The 18,383-nt window shown below is 50.9% G+C and overlaps 1 protein-coding gene across 1 annotated transcript in view; it reads right to left on the bottom strand.

Moving 5' to 3' along the window:
* Positions 1-6,144, bottom strand: part of NFATC2 (nuclear factor of activated T cells 2) — a 76,030-nt gene extending 69,886 nt beyond the window's left edge. Inside the window, exon 1 of the mRNA XM_050313873.1 lies at positions 6,006-6,144. Within this exon, the coding sequence (XP_050169830.1) occupies positions 6,006-6,144 (139 nt within the window). The remainder of the gene's footprint in view (positions 1-6,005) is intronic.
* Positions 6,145-18,383: the final 12,239 nt, after the last annotated feature.

Below are 18,383 nucleotides of genomic sequence, written 5' to 3'. Positions count from 1 at the left end.
TCACTCAGATCTGACACATCAAGCCCAGATATTGATGCTGAGATTCACTTTTAATAGAACTCGTCACGCCTTCGGCATCAGCAGAGTAACACACCCCCCACAGACATGCAAAACATCACTCCCACCGCTCGAGGCACAACCCCCCCGATTCCAGCTGATGCAAGGGAGCAAAACCAGCACCAAACACAGTGAGGCTTGGTGCCAGGGCTTGAGGCAGGATGTGTGCAGTGACCAGCGATCGCAGAAAAACTCTCCAGGCTGAACGACTTCACATCAACCAACAGGCAACCCTTTCACTTCCCTCTTCAGCACACCCACAGCTAAAGCTGCCCCCACCGAACACTTAAACTGCCTTATCTGTGCCAGATACACAGATAGCAGGTAAAGAACTAAAACTCCTCAGAGCATGATCAGTAAAGCCAGCGAAGGTAAATTCATGTCGAGGGATATGGGAAAAACAAACGCGTATTCGTATGTGCACGAGTAGTTTTTCAAGTCTTCTGAATAACAAACAAACAAACACCACCACCCACAGTGTTTGCCCACTAAAAACTGGGCTTTAGATAACCTACATTTTCTTTGCTTATCCCTGTAATATTGTGTTTAAAAGAGCACTTTCACCCTTGGCAGGGTGAAAGCCAGAGGACCCACGTTCCAGATATTAATAACAACGATTACGCACAGCAACAAGCCACAGCGTGCCCTTGCCTTCACAGGCAGAGCTCCGCAGAGCTCCTCGGTTCTGCAGCTGGGACAGCTCACCCAGGCCACAGTCCCTGGCTGGGCAGACACCCACAGCTTCTGGACAGCAACAATATTTACTTTCCCCCCACATGGCAAATTAATCCATAAAGCAGGACCGTGGGCAAAGCTGCAGGCGAGACCTCAGCGAGCCGCTCCAGGCAGCGATGCCCGGGGGCTGCGGCTCAGGCAGGGGAGAGGCTGCCGGCCCTGACTCATCGGCACGGCTTCGTCAGGAGCCCGGCTTGGGGGTTTCGGGGAGGTCTCTCCTGAGCGAGTCCCAGCCCTGCAGAACTCCAGAGGTACAATGAAATCACTGTCCCGGCTGCTGCTGCCCACGCCGGTGACATCACGGTCTGTCACCATGGAGACGCCGGTGATGCTACAGCTCTGACCTCACCGGGGAGGGAGAAGGGGCACGGGGTGAAACGGCAACTGCTGCTCTCAGAAATAAACGCCTCTTCCACCGAAATCAGGAGAAATTCTGCTTTTTGCTTCAGTAGGAGGGGACTGGATACTCTGCTCCTGGCCAAGCTGGCTAAGGCAGGCTGGGGTTAGGAATCTGCTCCAGGAGAGGACAGACCAGAGCCAACACCCCGGCCTCCCCAGGCGAGGAGCACCACCAGGAGTTTGCTTTTGTAAACAGTGTCGAGCTCCTGCGTTTGAGAGGGGGCAGACAGGGGGAAAATGCTCCCCAGAGGTACAGGTTTTGCACCCAAGGCTGTGAAGCCTTCAGTGGTTCATCCATTCCTGCATATTGCATCCCAAAACACACACTGAAATACTTCAGCAAAGGACTGTCCTCTTCCCTGCTTTTCTGATGGACATCTCAGCAAACAGCACAGCCTCAGCACAGCAGCCTCAGCACAGCTCCTCTGCATGGGCAGTTACAGCACTTCCCCATCTCCCTTCACGCAGGCATTTCCCAGCCTGAGGTTTCACTGCTGAATCACCCTCTGATTCAGTACCAAAAGATCCTTCTGGTTTGACAGTGAGTCAAAAGAAAGCAAGTTTCTCACCCAGACAGCACTGACAACTCCTCACATTCTCTTTCAGCTTTACTTTCAGCAAACAGCCCACTCTGCATCATTCAAGTCCCTTCCCTAGAGCAGTCTGAGCCCCAAGTCCCCTAGGATCCCACCCAAACTGCCTCCAAGCTGTCAGCTCTCGTTCCCCCTTTTTTTCCATGGTTGTTAGTTCACAAGACCACCTTTCCCTCTCTCTCCCCACAACAGGGAATGGAAGCAGAGCTACTGTATTGCAAATAACCAACAAACCAGCTCCTCTAGACAGGTCCAGGAAGGGTGCAGGCAGTTCTCCCAACCCTTTGGAAGCTGGGCAGCCTGCCCAGGTGGATACCCCCAGGACTGCCCTTGGAACCCAACAGTGAAATCATAGGTGGAAGAGATCAAGGGATTTAAGTTTCAAAGAATTCAAGCCTTGATTTTTAAGACGCCTTTTCACACACCTCTGAGAGGCAGAAAGGAAAACCCTGCTGGGTTCTGTCAGGCTCCAAAGATCCCCCAAGCCCAGGACCACACCAGTGTGTGTGCACAGGCGGCCCTGTGAGGACCACCCTCCCCTGCTTTAAAACAAGGCAGTTACTTCAAAGTCATCCAGTCAGCCAAATGTGACCTTGCCAATTAGCATGAAATTAGGGAATAAAAGATCACCCAAGCAACTGCATTCCATGCTGGGTTTATCCAAACCATCATCTAGGAAAAGCTAAAGATAGACACGTGCAGGACGAGGGAGCCAAGGGAGGGCAGGGGCTGAAGTTTGGTTTTGACCTCACATCCTCTTGCTGCAGTGCAGCTCCTGGGATCTAAATGGAGTTCCTTATTTGCATAAGTAAAAAAGTCAATTTTTTTCTTAATTAAATTGCTTATTCTTATTTGGAGGGACCAGTGCAGAGCTCTTTTGCATTTTTCAAAAGCCGGGTTGTCTGTTATTTACACAAACTGCTTGGAAGCTCCAAGCGAGAGCTGGTTTCCTGAGTGAAATCTGGAATTCTCTGCTAGATGTGCATATTTGTTTCTTTACGGCAGGGCTGAACACTGCCTCCTGTGTTCCTGAGCCAGGACCCAGCTGCAGGCACTTTCAGTTTTTTCCCTTTTAATAGCTTTGCATCTGGGAGGGAAAAAAATGAACAGGCAAATTATACAGGGCTTGACACCTACAAGACGTGGCAATGTCCCTGGGAGCCTGTCTACATACAAACAAGCATTTAGAGGAATATTAATATTTATGGATGCTCCCTGTTTCCCCTCTCTTTGTTATATATACACAGACCTTGTAGATTCATATCACCAGATGCAATATAAGAGTCTGCTGAGCTACAGCAAGGGCTTGAGCCCATGAGAAAATACTCTTTCCCATCTGCATTCTCACCTGTTGTCTCAGGGCAGGATTTTGTCTGCAGTCTTTTTTAAGGGTAAGTTTTTGGTTGGATTTTCAAAACACCCCTCAGAGGATCAACTCCCAGAAGGGTTAACCTCAAAAATTAAAAATTATGGGACAGCTTTACCTGTCAGCAGATCATCACGCAGTGAACACCACAAAACTCCATGAAGGGAGATGCTGAAGCAGAGCAGCTTCTCAGTATTTTGTCTCTCATAGTGGCCAACAACAGGTATTACGGAAGAACACACAAAGCAGTTAGCAAGAACTTACTCATCAGGGAGTTCTGTTTGTGGGAGCTCAGTTTTAAATGCTCACTAACTCTCTGTCAATCTTCTGCACTGAGAAACAAGATATGAAGCACCTGCCATGCTTGAAATTAGCTAAAACTTGGGGTATCCCTAGCAACACCTGCACAGGTAACTCTCAAGGGAATACATCTAACACTTTATTTTAAAAGGAGACAGAAAATATCCTCAATGGCCAAGAGAAATCCCAACTTCAATTTAACAGCACAGGATACCTGCCCTGCCCACACTCCCCAAATCCTGTTCACCTGGGCATACCACTGAGTTCAGCAGGTGTTTCTCATTTGCAAATGCTGAGAAGATAATTGCTAATTAAAGTCTGGCAAGCAAGAGTAAAAGGCACAAGGAAAAGGGCACTTTGTACAGCATCCCTGCTTTTGGAAATGGTTGGCTTAGAGAGGAATATTTAATATTAATAATATTGACTGTAGGACTTCTGTTTACCCTTCTTTTCCCTGTTGCTTTTATAGCAATTACATGCTCCTGTTGTCTCAGGCACACTTAAGCACTACTGAACACCATCCACTTTCAGCAACGATATTCCCATGGCAACAAGTTGTAGGATATACATCCTACTTTTAAAACACAAATTTGGGTGGATACTATCAAATCCCAACCTTTTAAAAAAATTTCTATCAGAAATAACTTTCATCTCAATCCGTTCCTAGAGCCTCAAATTTCCTTCCCCCCCCCCTCTTTTTTTTTGGTTAATTGAAAAAAAACCCTTTTAGCATGCTCAGAGGGATTTGTTATTAGAGGACTTGTCATGAGCAGTGGGTGGAGCAGCCCAGGCCGTGAGGACACCAGAGCTGATTTCAAACTGGCTCTGAATGTAGGAACCAGACTGAAGTATGGGATCCACAGACACTCCTATGGTTTTGGTTCCACTTTGAATCCTCCTCTGAAAAGGCCTTGTTTTCCCAACTGCAGTTCAGACGAGGCCAGGATCGCACATGAACAATGAGCATCATTTACCACCGGCATGTGGATAAAGTCCTTCCTCAAAATGTGAACATTTTCTGTTCTCATGTAAACATGCTTTAATCTTTTGTACATTAAAGGTCACGGATGTATACTGGATTGCTTACAGACTCTAGCTGGTGCCTTTTCAAAGCCAGGGAGAATGTTCTCCAGATTACAATGCTGGTATATATGGTTGTGATCTTTTTTTTTTTTTTTTTATGCTAATGATTTCCATCTTTGGAACAAACAAAATTACTACTAATTATGGTTTCCAGTCGTTCAAATGTGGAGAAAGCAGGCTCAAGAAGGAAGTTACTTCTACAACAAGCATACACTGCTCTGCATTCATGTGGTTTGACGATTAAACTTTCTACACCCCACCTACGTACTATTATGTTCTGTAGAACTTCCCACTTAAGGCTTCACAGCAGTACTGCTTACTATATAGATGTGAACAAGTCAGCATCTGAAGCTTTCATTGAGATTTAATGTATTTTCATTAAAATCACTGAGCATTGCAGATTTATTTTAGCACAGTTTGATCTACTTGAAATAAAATTCAACTTTGTGCATCTGATGACATTAACCATCCTGAGCTTTGATGCTGGTGCACATCTGTATATTTAAACAAGGACACAAAGAATAAAACTCACTAATAACTCTGCTTCACTAATGTTACCATGATTCAGGCCCCAAAGGTCTCCTCCTGCACTGTGCCCCAGGAACACAACATCTCTCTTCATTTGCCCTAGAGAAATGCCACCTGCCCCCTGTGCAGAATCCAAACGAATGTATCTTAGAAACAATATCCCAGCAATTCATTCCTCTGGGTCCTCTTTCTTTCATCTTTTTCTGGTTTACACAAATCTGTATTTTATGGGTAAGAAAGTATTACTTTTTAGTACCATCAACAGATAGAATTATCATTTAGGAAGTCAGGGAGCACTTGGCACTTTTAATATCACAGCATAAGCTCAGAGAAGTAGAAGAGTCTACAGATCTTTCTTTTTTCTTAATTTTAACTTAAGCTTATGGTGTTTGGACCCAAACTGGAAACCAGATCTACCCAGCTCCCTGCCACCCAAGCAGGATGCTCCAACTCATGGCAGGTAATTAACTCCTCGGGGCTCCAAGCCCCAGTGCCTGAGCTGCCTTTCTGAGTTTCCAGAACACGCTCTAGCACGATGATGATGATGGTCACGGGCGACCGACCGAGCCGAGCTCCTCTGCCTCGTCTTTGGCAGCTGCAGCTGAGCTCATTCCCGGGTGCACAACTTGGGGAACAACCGGAGCTCCCGCAGCCGCTTTCAGTCACCGCAGCACGGGACGAGGACCAAGCAGTGAACGTCCGCAAGCACCTGCCGGGCAAAGCAGCCCCGACAAACCCGAACCGCCCGGCCCCGACCTGCGCCGGGCCCGCCGAGCACCGCATCGCCGGCATCCACCGCCCGGCCCCGGGCAGGGCAGGGCAGGGCAGGGCAGGGCCCGGCGATGCCCCCACGAGGAGGTGCCGAGGGCGCAGCAGCGCCCGGCACGGCCCCGCCGCCCCGTCGGGGCGCGGCTGCGGCTCCTCCTCAGCGGCTCCTCACCAACCTTCGATCGGCTTCAGATAGTCGTAGTCGAAGAGGATGGAGAAGTCAAACTCCTCCTGCGGGCTGGCCGGCCGGGCCGTGCCGGGGCCGTGCCCGGGGTCCCCGTCCTGCGGGCCGGGCTCGGGGGCCGGGGCGCTCATGGCGGCAGCGCCCGCGGGCAGCGGCGGAGCGGAGCGGAGCCCGCCCGGTGCCGAGGGCAGCCCGAGTGCAGCCGCCGCGACCCCCGGCGGTGTCCTTCCAAGTGCGAGCGCGGAGGAGTCAGAGGGCAGGAAATAAAGGAGGGGATAAAGGGGATAAAACAACAAAAAAAGCTGTGCCGGCGGAGGGCGCGGCAGGCGCGGGTGCCCCCGACGGCGGGTGCGGGCGGCGAGCCCGGCGGCGGCACAGCAGGGGCCGAGCAGTGGCAGCTTCCTGCTCCAGGCAGCCACCTGCCGCCGGGGCCGCCCCCGGGAGGAGGAGCCGGCACCGGCCCGGGCAGCACCGCACCGGCCCCGCCGCACCGGCAGCACCGCACCGGCAGCGCGGCCCGCGGGGGTCGTGGTGGGATCGAGGAGGAGAGGGCCTGCGGTCAGGGGAGGTGGCACGGACATGGAAGGAGCAGGGCTGCGAGGAAAGTAGCAGGCCTGCCCAGGCATGGGAGCCCCCAGAAATGACCCGCTATTGGGTGGGCATCTCTGTCCTGCTACCCCATGTCAGGCATTACTTGCTGACTTACATGTGGCCACCTCCTCCTCAACAGTCAAGTCCCTTTCTGCTAAGGTTTCCAGGGTCTCCAGCAGCTCCAGACAGTCCAGGTGCTGCCCTTGCCTTCTCCAGGCTTCATTTGTGACACACCATGTGCTACTGCCTCCCGTTGCAGGCTGCAACCAGAGCAGCAGCAGGCAGGTTTCTGCATTCACAGGCCAACATCTCTTAACTGGAGCACCCTTAGAGACATCAAATCCATCCTGCACAAAGCCTCTGTTCTCCTCCTGCCTTGCTCACAAACAGCGTTTCAGAGAATGGGCTCACTCCACGTTCCCTGCTGACCACACTGCTGGTGCTGCCAGCTTGCCCAGGTCCCCTCAGCCACCTCCACCACATTGACTCTATTCATCAGCATCTTCCCTTGGCCCTGTACAGGGTGCTGGTCACTGCCTCCAGGCAGCCTCCTACCCCTCCAATTGCTGCTACAACCACCAGTGACTTCAGTCGTGGGTAACTGGAGACCCTAAATTTGTGTGTTCAGTGGATCCGTGGTCAGAAGGCTGTTCCCTTGCACATACCTGTTTGTATGGTGCCCTTTATTAGCGTACAGATGGCTGTCATCGGGTCTGCGAGTTTGAAAAATGCTCTTAGTCTGTAGACAGGGCAGGGAGGCAAAGGCAGAGGGACCAAGATCATTAAAAAAGTATTTTGGTGTTTACTTCAGCTTGTTTTTATTTGCTAAGCCTGTCAGCACGGTGGCATTAACTACATGACAAATCTGACCCCACATTACTTGTCTAAGTTCACAGAAAGTCGGTTTTAGAGCGCACATGAACCAGCATCTCTACATCTGGGCTTATACCCTATCACCTTTCTCATTAATGTGTCCAGCCAATTAATGACAAATTGCCTTCTCATCACACTCTTTTGCTCCATCCTTTGCTAGTCCAGAGGACAAGAACTCAAGCTTTTCCTACAGTTTGAAATCAGTTTCTACATTGAACTTCAGAAGAAGCCCAGTACTGACCAGTCACCCAAGGGAGCTACTGGGAGGCATCGGGGCACCTGTGGGTGAGCAGAAACACCACACAGGGCTGGAGCTGAAAGGGGAGTCAGGGAGCAGGAACATCAGCTGTGGGGCTGCATGAGGGTAGGTGGGCAGCACTCACACTGGAATCAGGCCTTGTGGCAATAACTTGTTAGTAGAAAGTGACAAGGGATAGAGAAACCTGACTGTCAGAAAGGGCAGGTGATCCTGCAGATGGGATGTGCCAGGGTGTTTACTGAGGGATTTACAGGAGATGGTGAGCTGGAAATAGTGGGAACTCTGCTGGAATATTCATAGAATCAACTCCATACATTCACTCCATACATTTCCCACTGAGGTGCAATTTAAATGAGAGGGGAAAGCCATTGTTCCAAATTCACAGCACTAGATTAGTAGGTGATGTCAGAGCTGTCAATGCCAAGCTTTAATGCAGTGGAGACTGCAAAGGACAACATTTTTTCTCATTAATGCATAATATACATAGTAACACAATGGCTTCCTTGGATCTAACTACTTGAACTTTCTCCTGCACACGCTGCCAAAGCCACCGAGGATGGAGCTTTGCTGGATTCCAGTGGCCAGCACACAGCCCTGCAGGTGTGCACACGCATGTGTGAGCAGTGTGGAAGGACCACAGGCTGTGTCCATCCCTTGTGCCACACGATGCTGCTTCCTGACTCCTGCTCCTTGCTCCCTGCTGGAGCAAGGGACTGCTGGAGCCTGTTTTGGAGAGGATCCAGCGCTCGCTCTGTGGCTGAGCTGGAGACCACAGCTCAAGGCTACCTCATCTGCCGCAGCAATTCCCAGCCTACACGAGGTGCTGGCTCTGCAGCTCCGGAGTGTCTCCCTCAGACAGAGCCGGGGCTCTGCTGCCGCCAGGACAGACGGGGGAGCCGGAGCAGCCGGTCATTAGCGGTCTTGGGACCGACATCCACAAATGAGGCCACCCCAGAAAGCTGCACAGAGGGTTTGAGCTCTTACCCTCAGGAACGTGAGGCTCCTTGGGGAGGAACTTGTGCTGCTCTGAGGGCTTGATTTGTTCTGAATTGTTTAAACATATATTACATTGGACTATTTATATCTGTTGTACAATGATCCTGCGTGCTGGCCTTTTATCATTGGCCTTTCTGTTTAAAATTCATTAGGAAAACCAAATATACTTGCTGATCTTGGCTTAGCGTTAAAGAGAGCTTTCACCCTTGCAGCTAACAGCACACGGAGCACAATTGGAGAGCATCAGTTGTATCAGCCACAAAAAGAAAGGACACGAACAATGACATCGGGCTTTTAAAGTGAGATGTGGGTGACTGGCAGGAGAGCACAGGGAAACGACCCCACCTCCCGCTCAATCTTTATCCCATCCTTTATTTCTGAGCTTGCCTGCAATCCATTAAGCGTGTGAAGTTTCAAACTTATCCTCAGCTACTCCTAGAATTAATAATACTCCACAAATGGAAAATGTACCTTTTGCTTTCCAAGGCGACCGTGTCATGCGAAATAGTTTCGCTGCTAATGTGCATAATCATAAATTCTGACACTGGCAAGGAATTAGGGTGACAAGACAGCAATGAGAAAAGTGTTAGAGAAATGTAGGAATTAGCTCAGCTTATAGGATTCAACTTCTTTTTGCCCAGCAGACAACTTGACAGATGTCAAGGAGCAAGAGTGACCAGGCATGGATTGAGTGGATTCCCCCTGCTCTCTCCTGCAGCTCTCGGGGCAGGTAAGGACATTGGGCCCATGGGATCACTGTGGCATAACCTATAGGAATAACAGAGTCCACATGCTCTGAGTGCACAGAGATGTGAGTTCTAATGCTCTACACTGTGGGCTGTGTTTGAATCTATCAGTGCATTATTTCAAGGAGAAATGGTACAAACCCACAAAATACAGATCTGGCCTAAATATTAGAGGTGCATGAAGCAGCTGCAGAATTCAGTTCAAGGGACAGGTGTCATTTCTGGAACCCTCCAAAGGCTGAGTGTAGTTTAATTTAGACCCAAACCAGGCTCTCAAGCCCATAATGAGAATAAAACATTGTAAATGGTTTAAGCTTTAGCTGTTAATAACTACGTAAGTGACAAATACTACACACAGTCTGTCACTAATAATTAACAATGAAAAAAAAGGCAGGGAAGCTGCTAGACTTAAATAGACTGTGGGCTCTTCAGCTCAATACACACACTCAGAAAAATCATCTGGCCAATCCAAATCAAAGGAAAAACCCAAACAACGTGACCAACACTTCCCAGTGCTTGTTTTCCATTAGGGCTGGAGTGGAAGGCTGGAATACAGTGTCCAAAGACCAGAAATACTAGTTGGTTTCCCTAAATCTCAATCTTTCTCATACCAGAAACACTTTCTTTCTACAAGGACCCTCCATGTATTTCTCCTGTTACCACTATCAGAAGGCCAATGTGGCCCCAACCCTTGGCCACTGGTCACAGCTCCACTTGGGCTCACAGCACCCACTGGAGATCTGGGAGTCAGCATTAACTCCCGGGTTTTATTCTGAAAAGCTGTTTTCATGAGCCAAAAAGGTGTTTCAAGAACCGAAGAAAAGTCTGTCCTTGGCAGCATTAACAAAAATTGCAGCCACGTATACTTGCAACAGGCTCCACACAGAGCAGAACTGGAAATACATTGTGCTGCCATTTCAGGGAACTGGAGAATGGAAGGAGTCCTTTTCCACATAGTTGGATCAGTGCTTGCCTTTGGCAGGGCTGTGCCTCAATAAACTTTAAAAGTATGTGAATACTGGACTGCCCAGGTACTAGGGGACAGGGAATCCAAAAACAAAGCTAAGAAAGAATAGTTTCTAGTGTAATACAAACTGTAACTTAAAAAGTACTTAACATATTTTTCAGAGTCTAAATGTACTGCAAATGTAATTTATCATTTATTATTTTCATTTAATTTTATTATTATACTATCCCACTGTATTCCCTGTACCAATCACTTCACTACAGCAAGGGATCAGAGGATGCCCCAAGCTGAAGGAAGTTTTATATGATCTTCTCAGAGATATGGTGACTGTGCTAATCATTATGTGGCCCCACACAAGATGTGATTTACACTGAAGCTGTAATACTGCTATACTTTCATTTTAAACCTTTTGACAGAAAAAGAGGTAGAAAAAAGTGGACTAAGAATGCTGCTTGTCTATTTAACAGCTAAACCCCAAAGAAAATATGAGTCAATGCTGTCTTAAAAAATCTAAGTGTTCTAATGGTGTATGTGGCAGGCATTAGAAATTTAACAGGCAACTAAAACTTGCACATGGACTTAATCCAAGCTCTTTAAAATGAGCTCAGACTGTGAGTGACTAGTTGCTTGGTCTCGAGTGTGGGGAGTGCTATTAGAGAAAAAAAAAAGGAGGGAGAGAGAAGGGAGAAATATCTGGTAGTTCCTCCGAGAGACACACATGCACACACACTGCTATTCAGTTTTGGGGTGAGGTTGAGTCAGAAATATTACCCCCCAATTTCAGGCTTAAAGTGGTTTGGCAATAAAGGACAATGGAAAAATTACTCATATCTCTATGTTCCCATTAAGTTCTGAAGTCTGCTGTGCAAACCAAAGGAATGCAGATATCATAGTTTTTAAATTAAGCCAGTAGTGGAAAAGAAGTTCTAGGATATTATTATCCTTGGCTATTAAAAAAAAAAAAATTGAATGATGAAACATTTTACTTAGAATATCTATTGGAATGCTATAAAAGAGTGCTCCAGTTATGTCACTGTCCCATCTGTGAATGTGATTCCTACCCTGTACAAGAGACTCTGAAATCATTTGCTGACTGTAGCTGGTGTAACTGTGTCCCACAGGACAGGCTGACTGATAGATAGGGTCTGCTTCAAGGAACAGAGCATTCACAGATGTGGGACCACAAGATGACACAGGGACTCATGGTCACCTGGTTAAAATCCCTGCTGTGGCTGACCCTTGCAGAAGCACAGCTCGGGGAGCAAAACTACTGAAGCAGCTTATGGCTGACAGGGTGTTAGGCTATGGAGAGCCTTCATTCCTCAGTTCCAGCCTGCTCTAATCATAAAAGGGGATGAGGGCTTAAAATTATTAACACATCATCATTTACACACCCTGTATTAGTAAGATTCTTACACTTTGTTGTGGGTGCAGAAATCCTCCCAAGCCTGAGACTGATCCCAAAAATGCTATGTGCTATTAACCCCTTGCAGTTTCATGCTGCTTTTTCTTTGTGAAAATGTTGGGAGCAGCCTCGTGACACGAAGGCAAGTCAGTGGCAGGATCTGCTCCCATCACCCCTGCACCACTGACAGGAGCATTTTGCCTAAAAGGGAAAAATACCTTCTGGGACCCAGGAGCATCTCTAGCCTCCATGGTGCAACTGACTGCACTGCTCAGCTGGCTACTGTGATCTCAAATATTTGATCTGGAAATAAAAATAATAAATCAGTGCTTTTCATTTTGGGCTGTGACTGCAGGGTTCTGGGAGACAGATAGCTGCACAGCACTGGAAGGAGTTATGGTGCTGTCACTGGAGAGCTACTTCGTGCTTTGATCCACTCCTATCCTGTGGCAGGTGAAAGCAGGATCACTAAGAAGAGTAAGAAGGCTCCTCATTCCCTTTGCTGCTCTCTGCAGCAAAGTAACTTCCACAGGGTGTTGTGAGAGTGACTAAGAACAGATGGAGCGCTCAGGAGAGAGGGAGTTTTGTCTGGAGAAAGCAGAGGAGACACGAGGCAGGGCAATGGCCTGATCCTAAGGCGGTATAAAGCCACTCAAAGTCTTTCCATTGGCTTGTCCGAGAATCAGAGCTCTCGGATGATCCCCTTTGGGTGTAGGTGTTAACGAGTGTGTTTTGGCAGGTGCCTGGGGAGCTCGCTACGGCAGGAGAAAACAAACAGCCGCTACTAAGGGCCCTTCAAAGGCAGCCCTGCGGTACTCGGCTCGTCCCCCGGATCCCGCACACCCTCCGCCGGCCCCGGGCGGCTCTGACTCAGCGGCCGAGCGGCGCTGCCAGCGCGGGCGGGGGAATCGAGGATGGAGCGGGTGGATGGAGAATGGAAGAGCGCTTCCCTCCTCCACCTCCTGCCCCTTCTCCCCGGCCCGGCAGCCCAGTCAAAACCCAACTCACCTGCGCCTGCCGCCCGGCCTGCGGGCGCAGCGCACCCCGAGCGCCTTGGGGGAGAGGCCGGGCCCCGGGTGGGGGCTGCGGGGGCCGGCGGGAGCAGCCGGGCATGCTGGTCCACGGGTGCGATACAGGAGCCGGGCTGCGGGCGGCGAGGGCTTTCCTCGCGTGGAGCATCCTCCGCACGGATCGCCCGCTGGTGGCCACGCCGACCCCCAGAGCCCCCGGCACGGCTGTGCCCGGAGCCCCCTCCCCAGCACTGCCCGCGGAGGTGCCCCCTGCCCCGCTCCGTGCGAGCCTGCAGCCCCCTTTCCCCGGCGCCCGCGGAGGATGCCGGAGGAGCCGCAGCCGCCCCGTCCCCGAGCTGGCAGCGGGGAGACCTGCGCTGTGTAGGGGGTCGTGGCTCGGGTCGGGGCGGCCGCACGGGGGGCGCGCACGGGGCTGACAGCGGGACAGGCTCCTCCTCTCGCCGCGCTTAACTCTTGCCTCCACCGGCCCCGCGCACCGTGGCCGGAGCCCCCGTCCCCGAGTCCCCCTCCCCGCCGCACGGCTCGTCCGTGCCCGCCCTGCGGGGGGACCGACCCGGCGGGACCCGGGGGCATCGCACGGGTGGCGCGGCCGCGCAGCCCCGGCCCGGCCCCGCGGGCTCCACCGGGCCCCGGGAAGCCACTGCGACGCCCCGGGTCCCCGACCTGACAGGCGGCGGAAGGGTTAAGCGGCCGGGTTAGTCAGCGAGACTCCTGGGGTGATGGTTTGGAAGAGGAGTCCCTCTGGCTGGAGTTTAAAGGAGGCTCCTCCAGACAGATTTGTACCGCCGTGGCGGAGCGATTCAAACCAAACCAAACCTAAAGCCAGTCCAGTCCTTTCCGCGAGGGACTTTCTCGCCATGAACCCCCTCCTGCCCACCCAGCCTGCGGTCGGACAAACTCCCGGGCCGGGGAGGGACCTCCCGAGCCCCGGGGAGGGGAGCGCACAGGGGGGCACACACAGCACACAGAACGCAGCAGTCAGACCCTACCTTGATCCATAGACCTCATGATGTGGTGGTAGTGTACCAGCCTGCAGGCAGTTTCTCGCTGCATCGGGAATTTAAAAAAAAAAAAAAAAAATCAAAAAAATCAAAAAAATCAATAGCAGGGAAAAATTATTTAAAAAAAAGAAGAAAAAAAAATCTCCTTTAAACCATGTTCAACCAGTGCCGCTCGGACAGAGGGAACCCCTCTTGCTCGCCTCCTTAGTAAGTGTTTGGAGGTGCAAAGAGGGATCCGAACTGGGCTGAGCTTGTTCCTGAAGTGAAGTCAGTTCTCTGCTCTGAGATGAGGGTTACTAGAGAGGGAAAGGCCACTTCCTTCCCTGCTCCGAGTGTTTATAGTCTTTGAATGCTGTAAAATAACGGGATTCCCTCACTGTTTCCTCCTGTTTATCCCAGTGCCATGGAAACCCCTGGATCGCCTCCATCTCCCAAACTGAGGGCTTTCCTGCAACTTCACACTCAGGAATCCATGACGTCTCGCAGCTCCGGGCCAAGGCAGCTCTGCGGCTTTCTCAGTCTGCAGCACAAGCACTTAATTGTTGAGCAGAAAGTTAGAGAGCGAGAAAGAAAGAAATATGGATGATGTTAAAAATCCCAGTGTGTGCTTTTTAAACAAAACTTGCAGGAACTGCAAAGCCTTTCAAAGCAACAGGGCTTCTGTGCAGAAGTTTTCCTTCTTCCCAGCAGAGACAAGCTCGGGCTCCTGCTGCTTCCACCTTTGAATAAATCATTCAGAAAAACGAAGTCCCCAGCTTATATTTATGTCTTTTAAATTCACCAGCACCCTATTAATACTCATCTTATTACTGGCACAGGTTTTGGCTTTTAATTACCATTGGCTCAATTCTTCATACAAAGACGAAAAGAAAAATTAAAAATCGGTATATTTGTTTAGTGGTGTTTCACAGACCTCTCTCTGTTCCTATTTTTAGATCAATTTAGAAGAGAGAGGAACAACCCCATGGATTTCCACTGATACACGTGGAGCTTAGCAAGAATGAAATAGCCAAGGAAGCCTCCGAAACCAAGACAACCCGTGTGTGTTTACATGTTCTATGTATAAACAGGAAAATAAAGCAAAAGAAAACAGGAAAATAAAGGCAGAGAACTGTCATGAACTGTTGCTGTCTCACAACGTATAGCTTTCACTAGTGTGTTGAGGAGCATCTGCCTCTCGACTCGGTGCTGGGCTCGGGATCTCCGTGCAACCTGCACTTGCACAGAGTTTTTTGCAGCAAAGATGAAGAGGTCACATATATAAACGATTCTCCGGGGACCGAGGCAGCTCTGCAGCCCCTCGGGCTGCGCTGCGAGCCGGGTGGCTGCCGGGGTCAGCCGGAGCCCCGGGCTGAGTCACGGCAGCGGGACTTGGCCGTGCTGTGTGCGGAGGGGTGCCTGGCACCCGCCCCGCATTTCCATTTTTCACTCCCTCACTCCCTAGATCGACTCGAAGGAGGCATCGCAATCAAACTTTCTGCTTCCCGGGTTTGTTGTCCTGCAGGCTAGCAACTGCAGCAGCCCAGGGAAACTCAGCGCACCTCACTTTCCTACCCTTTGTCATCTTTGGACACGTCGGGGCGGAAATACCTTTCCCAGCCCCGCGGGCCCATTATGCAATCGGCTGGCCCCGGGGTGCGGGGGAGCCCCGTCCCGGTAACCCCGCTCCCCTCAGCTCCCCCGGAGCCCTCGCAGTGAGTCCCCCCTCGCACCCTGCCGGCTCTTAGAGGAACCTTTCCCCCCCATTCCTGCAGGGCCGAGCTCCGTCCCCCCGTTCCCCCAGCACCGGCACCGCGCCTCGGCCGCTGTCCCGTGAGGATATTCCTGCCCGAGCCCGGGAAGGACGGAAAAGTTGCACCTGACTCTCAGGCTCGTACCTGGAGGCTTTGCCCGTTCACAGCCCTCTCAGCAAGCAGCTTTGAAACCCCGAGCGAGATCCCACAAAACCCCTCGGCGCTGCTCCCGCAGCGGCCCCGACCCCACGCGGGACCCCGCAAGTCCCGGCCCCTCCGCGCAGGTGTCACACCTGAGTCACCTTCCTGTTTGATTGGATCCACTATTGGCATCAGGTGAAGCAAAGTCAGAACCACCTGATTCCTATTTGGAAACATATTAAAGGGAAACCGAGGCTGCCGCTTTGCTTGGAGAACAAAACGATTTTAATTAATTATTAGTCGGGAGAAACAAGTAATTAACCCAACTTTCACCCTTGTCACCCAGACTCCTCGCTGCGGCTCTGACCAGGCGCTCCAGCATCCCTCGTTATAATTGCACTGGGAGATGCAGAGAAGAGAACTGGGAGAGGGGCTTTAGGCAAGGGGGGCAATGAAGCAGAGCTGGGAAGGGGCGAGCTGGGGACGAGCAGCCTCGTGAGGGGGGGGACACACACAACCTGGGGGGTGCCGAGGGCACCTGGCCCTGCCAAAGGGTATCCCAGAGCGAGCGGAGAATGGGCGATCCCGACGGAAAGCTCGGCCTCCTCCCACGCGGAGCTGTAGCGGGGGAGCAGCCCCGGCTCCGCGGTTTTGGGCACACAGGTTGGCTGCCCTACGCTGCCCCGTTTAAAAATACAATGTCTTTCTTTTAATAGCTCGGTTTGATCGGCTCCCGCTAGTTCACATGACAGGGTTTTCCTAAAATATCTTCTTCCACTAAGTTTTTTCCAACTTAAAACTGCTGAATCCTGCTACCCAAATTAAACTCAGTGCAAAGCGAAAAAAAAAAAATAAATAAATAAAGAAGTGAAAGAGGGCTGGCGGCTGCCTCCGGACTAGCATTCCCCAAACCAGCATATGACACAACTGTAAGATTTCCAAGGCTTTTGGAGAGTTCAGCGAGAGAATCGTGTCCTCCACTGGCTGCAGCTTCCCCGCTGAGTTAAACTTTCCTGACGGAACCTTTCTCCATCTGGCCGCGGCTCCAGCGCGTTGTGAGCGGCCGCGGAGGAGAGGGGGATGTAGTTCAAGTCTTATATAACTGTGCAAGCTGGATGCGGGGGCAGAGACTTTCCCTAGAAACGAGAAATTTTTATATATATATAGTTATTTTTAGCTTCCTTTTTCAAAGGAAGGCCAAATACCTCCGACTTTCCTTTGCTTTCTTATTTTGGTATCACTAAGGGATTTTATTTTTGGAGGCAAGGAGCTATTAATAGCTAATATTTTTAGCTATTTATTCCCTCTTTAGGAGAATACTTCCTCTTCCTTTTAGGGGCATATTCTGGACTGCATCCCTACCCCCCAAAACAGGCCCAACTCCCCTCATGCCCCCTGCCCATGGCGCTTTCTGAGATATGCCAAGAGGATGCCTGGGGGGACAGGGGAAGGGGTGCATCTCCTGGCGCTGGCGCTGACCCCAACCAGCTCCCTGGCACGGGGGATGGATTTGGAAGCTGAACTTGTCCCCGGGAACAGCCCGGCCTGTCCTCACCGCCGGGCTCCAGGCCCAGGAGGCCGAGTGAGGAGCTCCCTGCCCGGCAGAGGAGAGCTGCAGGCAGCCAGGGAGAGCGGCAGCCGGTCCAGGGAACTGGGTTCTCAGGGGTCCCAGCCCCAGGGGGGTCCCTGACTTCCCCTTGCAGCCGCCCACACCATCACCCTGCACCTCCCGCCAGAGGATGAGCCTCCCCACCCAGCTCCACGCAAGCAATTGGCAATAAAAACTATTATTTTTTAAATTATTATTATTTCTCATGCTCTTCAGGAGATAAGGCATCAAGGCTTCCTGAGGATGTGCTCTCTGGCCATTGGGGCAGCTGCCTGGATTTTATCATCATAGACTTCATGGAGACATCTCTGTTTTCCACTTGCAAAAGGTATTTCAGTCTCACAGCAACAATAAGTATTTTTGACAAAAGCTCCTCACCCTTCCAAAGTAAATACTGCTCTCCCCAATCTGCCCTCGCACACAATGAGTCCCAGCACAGCCTCCACACGTCTGAGACGTTGAGCAGAGCGGGGCCTGGGCACCAGATTCCCACACTCTGGCTGCGTCCTCATCACACCTCTCTGGGCTCTGAGGTCCTCTCAAGGACCCAGAAGTTCCCCAGCTGCAGCTCGGCCTGCTCAGGTCCTGTAAATTGGCATCTCCCTCCCTCTTCCGAGCAGCCCTGGAGCATCCTGACTGCATGTTACCAACTCTGGCCTATTTCTGACAATGTGCTTGTCTAAGTGACATATTCACTCACTTTATTAAGTCATAAACAGAGTGTCTGATCTTGTAATGAGCTCCACGTGGCCCAGGGAATCCACCCACATAGAGCTCTCCAGGACTGGAACTAGAACTGCTTGAGTTTTTCCCAAATGAGAACTAGCTTTTCATCTAAAATTGAAAATTCTTCTTTGGGAAGAGATCTCCAACAAACAGCCTCTTGTGAGAAATGCCAATTCTTCTACTTAGCCCTGCAGTTCCAGCCCCATCAAAAGTTGCTATCTGGGAAATTCCCGTTATTAATCATACAGGATTAGAACTGGCTTCCTTTGCATAGAGCAGGAGAAAAAGGGAG

This window comes from Myiozetetes cayanensis, unplaced genomic scaffold (genome assembly GCF_022539395.1).
Source record: "Myiozetetes cayanensis isolate MyiCay16 unplaced genomic scaffold, myiCay2020 scf19, whole genome shotgun sequence".
Classification (NCBI taxonomy): domain Eukaryota; kingdom Metazoa; phylum Chordata; class Aves; order Passeriformes; family Tyrannidae; genus Myiozetetes; species Myiozetetes cayanensis.
This window is presented reverse-complemented; position numbering and strand designations above follow the sequence as displayed.